This window comes from Oenanthe melanoleuca, chromosome 20 (assembly GCF_029582105.1).
Source record: "Oenanthe melanoleuca isolate GR-GAL-2019-014 chromosome 20, OMel1.0, whole genome shotgun sequence".
Lineage (NCBI taxonomy): Eukaryota > Metazoa > Chordata > Aves > Passeriformes > Muscicapidae > Oenanthe > Oenanthe melanoleuca.
In genome coordinates this window covers 5,837,201-5,849,395 of record NC_079353.1, presented here as the reverse complement: position 1 = coordinate 5,849,395, position 12,195 = coordinate 5,837,201, and the positions used below count along the sequence as shown (strand labels likewise).

General features: G+C 45.8%; 1 protein-coding gene across 1 annotated transcript in view; it reads right to left on the bottom strand.

Moving 5' to 3' along the window:
• Positions 1-12,195, bottom strand: part of COL20A1 (collagen type XX alpha 1 chain) — a 61,706-nt gene that overhangs the window by 18,946 nt on the left and 30,565 nt on the right. Inside the window, exons 18-23 of the mRNA XM_056507383.1 lie at positions 11,295-11,427; positions 6,344-6,486; positions 5,680-5,809; positions 4,805-4,861; positions 1,889-1,927; positions 42-180 (exon numbers count right to left, since the gene is read on the bottom strand). Coding sequence (XP_056363358.1) covers positions 42-180; positions 1,889-1,927; positions 4,805-4,861; positions 5,680-5,809; positions 6,344-6,486; positions 11,295-11,427 — 641 coding nt within the window. The remainder of the gene's footprint in view (positions 1-41; positions 181-1,888; positions 1,928-4,804; positions 4,862-5,679; positions 5,810-6,343; positions 6,487-11,294; positions 11,428-12,195) is intronic.

The following is a 12,195-nucleotide window of genomic DNA, read 5'->3' as shown; positions in this document are numbered from 1 at the left end:
AATGAGGATGAGGATGGCAACATCCAGAGCTGTGCTCCCACCTGGTCCTCTGGGTGAGCTGGATGTCCCTGAACAGGGTGAAAATGCGGGAACCACTGAATACAAAGGGCTCCATGGCTACGCCTTTAATGGAGGAATATTCCTTCTCTACCAAGCCAAAAACTTCCATCATATCAAATCCTGGAACAAAGGAAAACAGAGAATTCAGTGGTTAGGCAGGAGTGCAGAAGAAGAGTGTTTGAAGAGCAGGTTGAATAAGCACAGAGAAGGCAACAAGAGAAAATTCCCTTAATGACACAGCATCAGCTCGAGTGCAGCCCTCAAATGGCAGCCAAGGAAAATACTGTGTGCACCATTTTTTGTAATCTCTTCCTCTTGGAGGAGAGTGGACAAAAGATGGAGACTTTCACAACTGTGTTTTCAAATCTTCAGAATAAAAAAAAAAACCCGAATGAGAAAGATGTTACTCCAACGATTTCTTCCTTTCAACTACACTCAAAGTATTATCTTCAAAAGGCATGGAATCAGTCCAGTAATTGCTAGCAGGGAGAGAAAATGATTTCTGCTCTGAAATGCCTTCTATGTAAGAGCCAGGAAAAAAATAGGAGAAAAACTTTAAAACGCGAACTTTTCCATTTCTATTTTCTGGAGGCACCCTGGGCTGACCTGCCTTGTGTGGGCTACAGAGATTCTCCTCTGACACCTCTGACATCTCCTCTGGCTCATGCAGCTTCATCTCTCTCCCCCAGCTCATCATTAAAGCTCCAAGTCCTTTTCATTTCAGTTTTCTGCTCAGTAGGACAGGATCTCACTGTTTGGATTGTGTTTGAGTTTATCTGAGTTTGCAGCAGGGATGAAGGAGATGGTTCCTTCTTGAGCAAATGGAAGGGCTTCATCTCACTGTGGTGCTTTCAGTCTGGATTCCCTCACCCCTTCACCATTCACAATCTTCTGCTGTTTCTTGGTTTGAGTTTTTGTTTCACCTGGGTGTTGGCCCTGGGTGGTTTTATTTTATTATTATTTTTTTAATATCCCAGCTGTACAAGGGAGTTTGCCAAAATAAATGACCTACTTGAGGGATATTTATCTCTGTTATGAAGCTTCTGACACTGAGACTTCCTTTAAAATGCCCAGGAAGAGAAGGCTTGAGCCACAATTAAAAATGAATTGAAATGTAATCCCGTTATTATCACAGTCATGGAATCATAGAGCAGCCTGAGTTGGAAGAACATCTTCAGGAACATCAGTTCCATGAGCAGGGATGTCACCTGTGGGATCAATTTGCTCCACATCCAGCCTGGGCTTGGGCAAAGGTGAAGTGACTCAGCCAGGGAGGAACCAGAGCTGAGACCTGCAGGCAGCTCCTCAGGCTCACCTGGAACTCAGAACTCTCTGGGCAGGAGGTGATGCCCCTCCCTGGGCAGAGCTCACTGCTTCCTCAGCAAGAAACACTTGCAGCAAACCCAGCAGCATGAACAGCTCTCACAGCACACTCAGGACAAAGGGAGAGCAGCAAGGTCTCCTCTGGAGGAGGCACAGGGGATCCTGGGGACAGACTAGAGTGTGACAGTCAGAGCAGCCCTTGTGAGTTAGGAATTCAGGTCCTCTTGAAATTCAAGGGCTGTTTGAAGCTTCACCTCCTCAAGGCTGGTGAAAATCCTGGTGTGCAGCACTAACAGCCAAGAGCATGAGCTGGTGGAGCAGCAGAGCATAACAATTCAGGCAAAATATTCTTCTACCTGATAAAAGATATGTTCCAGTTTTGGTTCTCCCCTTTTCCTTGGGACATTTTCCCCACACTCAGCTCTTGCATATGTCTCCAAACCAAGACCAGGCAATGTTTTCAGTCACAGCCCAGCAGCACCAGGGCTTGGATCTGCTACTGTACCTCTTATGGAACCTTCTGTGGAGGTGATGCTGGGGCAGGCTGTGAGAACAGAATAAAAGGAGAAAACTGTTAGAGGAAAAAAGGACAGTGGGGGATTATTGAAGCAAAATGAACACAGTTACCTTAGACAGAGAAAAAGAAAAATATAGCAAAACTTAGAATATCCTGCAGCTACATTCAGAGCTTGGACTTAACCTTGTTCATATATATATGGAGAAAGAGAGAACTGATGTTTATGAAGTTATTTCCTGGCTTGCCTATCACCAAAATAAAAATAGTGTCTTTCATCATCAAACATCTCCATGATCACTCTCTTTGACTAACTTGTCTGCCACCTGATGATATAGAATACAAGAGAACATCATTTTTAGCAAGTTTTTTTTTTAAACAGACATCAAAACATTTTCTTTCTTTTAACACTGCCTTAGTAGTGTGGTAAAATAAAGATACACGCAGTTTCAAATTTTGTGCCTGCAATTAAAAATACACACAGCAAAAAAAAAAAAAATCTCAACTTGAGAGTCTGGCTTTTGATTTCTTTCAGAAAACACAGAGAGTTTTGAAAAGTTTTGCAGTTTGTTTGTCTTTCAGAAATCCTCTTGATGAATCATCTGAGATGCCACAGGACAAAAAGCAAGAGAAGAGATGGGGATGTGAAGCTTGAACATGAGGCACCAGGGCTATGAGCACTCTGTTTGAAGGCTCAGGTGTTTTAGCAAACAGCTCATGAATGCTACTTTCAATCATCTGCTGCCATGTAAATCCCAGGCCATGGATGCCAGATGCAGCTGGGACAAAGGGAATGATTGACACAAAATGAGAAATGTCCCTGAAAATCAAGGATACTTGACAGGATGGGCTGTTTGACAAGGGTCATCAAGATAATAGAATCTAAGAGATCATTGTGCTGAGGCTTCAGCACAGCCTTGCCATTCTTGCATCAATGCCATTTCCTACCTCAGCTGCAGCATAACTTTTGTAAAATGTGTGCAACAATTAAAGGAAGTGACTTACTCACCCCAAAAGATCTGAGATTCCTAAGCCTGTAAGAGTTTCAGTGCCATTCCTCATGGTGAAAAAAGGGCACCCAAACCCATGACTGATGGCAGGATTTAAACCACAAATACTTACAAGGTCTGACCTCCACTGTTCTAACTGATGCTTATTTTTTTATATACCATAACTCCTGTAGAAGTGGGTGTAGAACTATTGAAGGGATCTATGGAAATCCATTAAAAAAATCTGTTTCTGAGCCTAGCAATGCTGAGCTTGACCATCCCTTGCATGCAGGATCTCCAACCTATACACTGTTCTTTCCCTTCCCCTTCCAGAAACCAACTTTTCTAAATCTTTGAGAATGGTTTGGGTAGGAAGGGGCTTTAAAGCTCATCTCATTCCATCCCCTGCCATGGGCAGGGACACCTTCTACTATCCCAGGTGGCTCCAAGCCCCATCCACCCTGGCCTTGGACACTTCCAGGGATCCAGGGGCAGCCACAGCTTCTCTGGGCACCTGTGCCAGGGGCTCAGCACCCTCACAGGGAAGAATACCTTCCTAACATCTAATGCAAAGCTGCTCTTTGTCAGTCTGAAGCCATCCCACCTTGTTCTACCATCCCACACCCTAGTGATAAGTCTCTCTCCAGCTCTCTCAGATTTGAAGCATGGTGAATGAAAAATGAAAAAGAGATGATCCCAAAGCAGGCTGTAACCTTGTCCATTTTCCAGGTATCTGACTTTCTTGTTTGGAGTCAGTGAGCTCGTTCTGACCCTTGCCCAAGCCCCAGAGCCCCTCTGCCTTTCATCCCTGGCAGTTCTCCCCTCCTGCCCAGCTGGTGGCACTGGGATTGCTCACAGCCCTTTGATCAGGCAATGCTCAGCTTGGGGGAAGCCTCTTACAGCCAGAGCATGGAACCCTGACACTGGCAGTTGCACTTCTGCTTTGAAGACTTTTCCCTAGACTTTCCAGCCTGAGATTCCTGCTGCCTTGTTCTTTTCTTTGGTTTTTGTTTTTGTCTCCAAATCCCAGCACAATGCAGTTATTCACTGTTCAATGAACACTCACTCCTGCAGTGTCAGAACACTTCTCTCAATAATTTGGTTATATATCAATATTGAAGTATTTTATTGCACATCCAACTGTTTTCCCAGCATTGTTACATATTGTCTCTCCTTGTTCAAAAAAAGGTACTTCATAAAACATAAAGAATTTAGAATTTCTTCCATTGTCTTTTCAGCTACCATAGCCAAACAGATATATTAAATTCTACAAGGTGACTCATCAGCCTTTTGAGAGGATTGTTTTCTGCTTGACAGTTGACAGGACTTTTTCACTGTGATCTGAAAACCTCAATAAACCACTTGAAAACTTAATCTGGTATGTCCTTTGTTGGCTATAAACTAAATTTTTTCATCTAAGCTGCCCCATTCTTCAATCTTGACTTCACTCAATAAATTTTAAAACTGAAATTTTGCTTTGGATAGTTTCAAATAGTCAGGAACAGCCTGCACTCCCACAATATCTGCATTCCAATATTTGCTTATGAAAAAATTAATATAACCCCATTAATTCAACATTTCTCACTAATCCATTTCATAGTTTGCTTTCTATCAGCTATGAGAGCATATGCTCATTAAATTTAATAAGGGACTTTACAGGGAATTTTAATTCAAAACATGTCACACTTCCCTACACTAAATTTTGGTCAAGTTGTGCAAAAATCCTCTAAAATACTGTTGGTCTCTTTACTGAGCCTGATGTTAAGTTCTGTGGTTTCTGGCTGTCCTTGGATTGTCCCCAAGGGCAGTGCCAAGAGCTGATGGGCCCCTCCTGCTGCTCAGCAGAGCCCACACTGGGATGTTTGCTACTGAATTCAAACCACAAGAACAAAGCAGGACTTTAGAGGAGATGAGTTACCCTCTGCTTTAGGTGGGATGAATCCTCGGATGGAAGGGAATTTAGACAGCACAGGAGCTGGAAGAGAAAGCAATCATAGAATCATAAAATTGGAAAAGACCTTAAAGATCATCAAGTGCAACCTTTGACCAAAGACCACCAAATCCACTCAACCATATTGGGAAGTGCCACATCTGCTTGGTTTTTAGCACTTCCAGGGATGGTGACTCTGCCATTCCCCTGGGGAGCATTTTCCAATGCCTAACCACTCTTTCAGTGAAGAAATGTTTCCTAATATCTGACCTGAGCCTCTCCTGCCTGAGCTCTGTTCTTCAAGGTTGTGGTGCCTGGCTCAAAACCCAGAGGGCTGCCAGCCCTTTGCACTCATCCTAGGATGGTCAATAACTCACAGGAGTACAGAAATTGGGGCAGGACTTTCACTTTTCAAGGCTAGTATTCTGTGGACACTTCTGAAGGCTCAGGGAAAATTCCAATTTGTATTCTTCCCAGGCTAGAGACTTTCTCAGAGATAACAAGAAAAGGAAGAATGAGTAACATAGATTAATACCTGCTGTTGATCATGTGTGCTATGTGATGTTTTGCTGAAAGCATGTTTTCAAAGAGGTATTGCCTTCTTGGACCAATGAGCCTTTTCTGTTCTGTATGGCACAAACTATCCTGTATCAGTGCAGTGGCTTTTCAATAAAGCACTTCTTGCTGCCTTGGAAGGAGCTGTGTGTGTGTTACTGCATTATTCACCATTCCTAATCAGACAGGCACAGTATTCTACTGCTGAGCAAAACCCTGGCCTCAGGCAGAGCCCAGTGCTGTGGCAGCAAGGTGGGCTGGGGGCTGGCAGGGGGAGATGGGGAATGGATGTGCAGCTGCTGCTGTACCTGTCCGTCCCGTGGTGGCCGTGCTCTCGCTCTCCCCCGTGTAGTGGATGGCAGAAATGGTCACCTTGTAGGCTCTGTCAGGCAGCAGGGACTGCAGGGTCACACTGCTGCTCTTGCCAGCAGCCATGATCTACAGTGGGGAAAAAAGATTCCAGCATTTGGGGCTCTCATTCCAGCTCTCACCCACAGCCCTGAGTTAGGTGGAGCTGACTCCTGGGTGTGAGGCTCAGAGCAGCATTCCTGCAAACTTGGCTGAGTGTTGCTGTTGGACTAGCAACGGCCAGGGAAAAAGCATTTTCCCAGTATTCCCCATGGAAATGCAGCAGAGTGCTTTATAACAGGATAATCAGGCTGTTTAAGCAGGGAATCTGTGTCTTAAAAGGATTATATTCAACCTCCCTAAGCCAGAGGGGCAGTAGGTTTATCCCCCACCCCTCTGCCTCCAAGAATTCCCTCCTCAGTTCAGGAAGCAGAGAAAGCTGTGTTACCAGTGGCTTTGATGGAGAAAAACATCTTAATGACAAAAGAGTCTTGGAGTTCTGATTACACAGCAACACATCAGCAAGAAGAGATTTGGTTTTGAGCCCTGATATCCTGAAGGAAAACCTGACTGGAGTGAGCAGAGTTCTTCTGGTCACATTGTCCCCAGTGTCTGGGCACTCACAGTTTGCTGGGCAGCAGCATCAGAAACAGGGCTGTAGGTGATTCTGTAGTGCTGGACACGGCCATCAGGAGGGGTCCAGTGCACCTGGAGGCTGCTGGGGGTCTCGGAGTCGATGAAGAGGTTGGTGGGTGGGCTCCGGGAATCTGGCAGGGATGGAAGGAGAGCAGCATAGAAAGCAGGGAGAAATCTATAAATGCAGCCAGCAGTGTTTGCTTCCAGGCCTGTTTCTGAACACCTCAGTGCTCTGCTGTGCAGGTAACCAACACCCAGGGCAGACACAGGCACCCCAGGCACCGGGCAAGAGGGAAAACAGATTCTGGAGGGATGAGGATTGTTCAAATACAACACACCACAGCTCAAGCATTCAGCAATTCCAGGCCTAGGACATGGGGAAAACTCTTGGAAAGGTGGAAGAGTCCTGGAAGCACAAGGCAAAGAGGCCCATTGCACACACCATGTACAAACACCAAGGGTGCTCAAACTGGAACTGAATTTCATCAAGCTGGACAAACAGTTCTACTGGCAATTAAACCTGCATCACACATCAGAGCTAATCTGTCATAATTTCTAATATTTTTCAGCTTTTTCTGTCTTAAAATTACTCTTTAAAAAAAAAAAAATCCCAGAGTATCCAGCACACCAGAGTTCTGCCTAGAGCTTCTCACAAAAACACCCACAGCCCTGGAATGGGTCACACATGGTGCCTGAGCCACCCCCTCCTCTCTGGCCCTGTCCTGGGATGGATGGATTGATTCAGGTGATGGGCTGGGCCAGACAACCAGAAAAGACTTTGCCAGAGACCAAAGCCAAGCAATTTTTAATTACATAAATGCGTTTCTTTCCCTGGGGTCCTGCTGTGCAGCAAACTGGATCTGATGACACAGGCTCTTGTGCTGGAGGGATTTCCCTGAGCAGAGGCTGAGAGGGAGGAAGGGAAAAGCACAGGGGGCTAAATCAGTTCAAAAAGAGGCTCAAGAACATGGGGTCATCTGTTCCTGAGGCATGTGTCTGTCCTTAAACTCATGATGGTGTGAAAACACAGAAGTTCTGGGCAGAGAAAAAAGAAGAATTCATTCAGAAGACACTAAAAATGATGGGTGAGCCCTAAAGACAGTGAAAGGAACACACCCAGGTGATGAGGTTTTTATTCTGCAGTTTTCCTGTAAGGATGTTCTGCCCACCCAGCAAAGCCTGGGGTGACCTTAAAGCACAGGTTGAGTGAAGATCATTTGCATCTCCATTGATCCTCCTTCCTTTTGTTTATAAAATGAGCTTATTTTACTGAGGCTGAACTGGGATTGCAGCACTGAACCAGGCTGGAGACTGCTGCTGTGCACCACCACGAGGTAAAGCAGAGAAGAAAACAAGAGTGGGAATAAAGTCACTTCAGCAGCACTTTTATTAGTCAGTGATGTATCTCTGCTGCCTGCACTGGCTTTTTCCTTCACCTGAGGTAAGGGGAGACTGCTTAAGTGAACTCTGAAGGCAGAGTTAGGGAAGTCTTTAGAGCCAGGTTTATTCTGGGAAGCCCTCAGGCCTGGCAGAATCTGATGGCATGGATGTGACAGACAGGGGACAGGCCACCTCCTGAAGCTGCCCTGGAGGACAGAAGCATCTCTGCCACCATCTGTGTCTTTGTTTACCTCTTCAACCTCTGCTCCTCCACAGGAGCAATCCCTGCGTGCTCTCAGGCCTGACCAGCATCACAGGCACACAAATACTCAAATAAAAATAAAACCCTGGGCTCCACCCCATCAGAATGCTCACCTGCAGTGAGTATTTTGTATTAACTACAAGCCATGTTTTTTCCTGCCGTGGGTTGAAGCTTCATTCCCACATTTCAATCTCTTTTATTTGCCATGCACACTCTGCTAGGAAGAGCTCACTGAGGAGCTGGATAAAGAGATTTAGCTGGAGGAGCAGGGCACACAAACACTTTGGGTGGCTCAGCCCAGTTTCAGCAGCAGCCCCCATCCAAACTGCCCCATCCTTGTCCTTCAGCACTACCAAGGGACTCTTTCCTTTTGTTCAAGTTCTGTTTCCCCAGACTGGATGGAAGAACTCTCCCTCTACAAAAGAAGGTCCTGTCTGATTCTAGCAGGACCAAATCCACCCCTTGCAGCATTTCCAAGGATCACCATTCAGCAGCACCTCCATGTCCCAGCAGATTCCTCTCAGGAAAGCACCACCTGCACTCCCCTGTGCTTGCTTTGTGTGGTTTGTGTGGCTTTGAAGGTTGTTTATTAATATGACAAGTGATCACTGTGAAAGCCTTTGGTCAAGGATAAGGACTCTGCTACACTTGACAATTTATAAAGCAGACTGAAAGGAGAGCTCAACTCAAGGGAGAATTCAGTCCAAACATAACAGAGAGAAGAAAAGAAACATCAGAACCATGGCTAAGCAGCACACTTTGACAATTTTGTTGTCTCTGGGAAATACATCAGCATGCTTTTGTTCCTGCTCTGCCTCTTGTGAAGTCTGCAGGGAAAAGTTTGCTAACTGGGTTACTGAAAAATAATCCCAAACTTTTTTCTTTCCTCTAGTCTAAACAAAGAATTTTTAAAAATCCAATTTCTCCAAGACAAGAAAGGACCTGCACCATATCACTGTCTCCGAATTTTCTTTTCTAGATAAAGCTACTCACTGATTTTGAGTTCATAAAATGACAAATCTCAAACCACAACTTTGAAACAACTTCTTTTCCTACCAGAAAGATGGGTGACCTCATCCCAGTCCTTCCAAATGACACATCAGAGTGATGAGTGCTGTTGTTTTTTATAAGAGGATGACATCTCTGGTGACCTGTATTTTGTGAGGGATTGGTTTCTGCAGGGTCCCATGAATGTAACACATTTGGTCTCAAAATGGGTGTTTCAGGTGAGACAAGAGGCATTACTGGCCCTGAATAAAATTAACTTGTTGTTTTAACCTCCCCCCAGGGGAGGAACTCGGTTCCATTTCACAAAACCAGAGGCAAAGAGCATTGCCCTGACCTGGCAATTTTTTCCCTTGACCTTCAAAGAAGAAAGTATCCCAGGAAGGCTGAAGGACAGGGAGAGAATCTTGTGTTACCACTTCCTGCTGAGTTTCACTTCAGTCATCGCCCTTAAACTTCAGCATTTCTTAGAAATTCTACCAAGACATTTTTAAGAAAAACATCATGACTTGACCTATCCTTATATAAAGGGATGCTGCCAAGAGAGAGAAAGAGAAAAGTGATGATGAAAGCAGAAGAAAGCCCTTGCTCCCTCCCACAGCCTCCTCTAGCACACAGTTTGGGAATTGCTCAGCACAGCCTGATCAATGCTGTTCACCATGTCTGCCATCCTGAGGAGAGCCAGACAGCTTTCATCACTGCTTCAGCCCTCAGAATTCCATTTTATAATGAAAATTAAGGGGGAGAGGGCTCAAAGATCAGGCCAAGGGGTCTGGGTTTTCAGATAACAGCAGAGATTTCCATGCTGTGTCTGCATGGGTTACAATCCTCCAGCTCTGATGGTAGATTAGCACCACTGGACATCCTGACCAGGCACAGCACAAGGTGGCAGTTTTTGCTTGAAACACTGAAGATTTGAAATACAAACATATCCCAGGATTTCCCAGAGTCCTGCCTAGTGCCACATCATCCCATACACTCATTGCACAAGGCTTCAGCAATTTTCTGGCATCCCCAGTTTCCCCTGACCTGCCCCAGAGCAGCACTGGAAATCACCAGCCACCCCTTCTGTGCCACTTCTTACCTTAAACACTAGAAAAGAATCAGCATCAAATCACTGATTTCACCTGCAAATGTTGGCTGGGAGAAGTGTGGCAGTGTCCTGACTGCTCCTGCAAAGGGCCCAGCAGCACCCAGGCACTGAACCCTGTCTTGGCTGCCCAGCTGCACACCTGGGTTCCTGGAGAATTTTATTTTCTTCAGGCAGAAGGCAAAGGCTGACAATTCCCAAGGCTCCTGCACAAGGACAGCAGCTGACAAGCAGAAATCAAATTGCTTTTCCTGTCCCTCTGGGGTGCCAGCAGCAGCAAGGACTGGCTTGTGCAAATGTGCCCAAAAGGGCACTGTCACGTGTCATTTTATTGGGCTGAGAGAGCTCCTCTGACATTTCATAATTCATAGCTCAAAACACAGTAATTAATTTTCCTACACCCTCCAAACACCTCTAATTGTCCTCTTGTCAACATACATCAGTAGGATGCTTGCTTTTTTTTTTTTTCTTTTGTCAGTATGCAGCTCCAAGGTACTTGTCTGAGGTAGCTTCCTATAAAAATGGTTTTATTATTTATTATTAATAAAACCTGAGCTTCTTATTCCAAGATTACCATTTACTTGGAGCTTTATCAGCTCAACCTCAGCCTAAATGAGTTTATTCTGCAGAGGAGGATGAGATCTGAGAGAGGAGAGAGGACTGCTGGTGTTGAAGGGATTGTGATCCATTCACTTCCAACCCAGCCATTTTACAGGCAATATTCATTACCAGCACCTCTGGGAGCGCCACTTTTTAACCTCATATCCTGCCTGTACAAAGGCAGATTTAAATAAAGCTTCCAAGGCAGAGTGTGCCTGCAGGATTCCCTCCCACATTTGTAAATGTGGGGTACAGCTCCTTCCAGGCAATATTTTATTAACAAGAGCCATTCCTTGGGCAGCACAGTGACATGTTCAGCTGAACACCCTCAGAATTCGTTTCCATGCCTGCACTGCACTGAGGCAGGGGAGGGATGAAATGTATTTTACATGGAACATGCAGGATTACCACCAGCCTGATGTGGCTGTCCAGCCTCTTGCTCTCAGGACAGATTGAGAATGTTTTCAGACAGAAGCCTGAATATCTCCAGCTTTTTCCAGCCACGTGTGGTTGGTTTTTGTCTGAGCTGCAGGTGTGTGAGCTGTGGAGCATCCCATGCCCTGTGTGCCACCCTGGTGTGGGTCCCAGCGCTGCTCACTTACTGGTCCTGTGGTGAACAGACACGGTGTCACTCCGAGCCCCATCTTTGTAGTAGGCCCAGATGGATATTTTGTAGTCAGTGTTCTTCTGCAGGCCGGGCAGGACGGCTGTGGCCACGTTTCCAGCGAGGGAGAGCTGCAGCAGGGGAGGGAATGGGTCAGTGCCACTGCCAGGCTGGCTCCCCACCCCAGTGCCTGGCTCACAGGCTGCCCTTGGGCACAAACGAGTGAGCACAGGGCTCTGGGGCCACAGTTTGGGGCTGGACACGTGTGAGCAAAGGCAGAATTCCAGCCCTGAGTAATGCAGAGCAGGTGCCTGTGCACAGCAGCCCAGTTACACAGAGCTCTGACACAAGGCAGTGCATGCTCAGAGCACAGAATCCCTTTGCTGAGGGAGGGGAGCTGACCACAGGAGCCCCAGGACCCCCCTGTTCCAGCCCAAATGGAACATATTTGGTCTCACTCATTGCAGAAGAGTCTTGGGTATTAGGCCTCCATTTAAATTGTTGAAAACAGGGGCTTCAGATGGACCAGGGCACCTGGTCCCTCCTGCCCCTCCTGCTATGGTCATTCTCCCCTGTGTGCTCCTCACTTGGACCTCATCCTTCCCAAAGAGCAGTATCCCAAAAGCATCAGTGCTTCTTAACGCTGAGAAGAGAAAATGCTTCTCCTTCTTAAAAGCAATACCTCCAGCTATAAATACTTGAGTATTGTCTTTATCTTATCCACAACATCTTGACATTGGGAGCTGGTGATCCTCTGCAACCCCAGATCTTTTTCGACTGAATTGCTTCGTAGCTATTTGTTCTACATCCTGTATACCTGTGGTTAATTATTCCTGCCTAAGCTTAATACTTTCTGCTTGTCCCTATTAAATTTCATCCTTGAGGTTTCCCAGAACTCT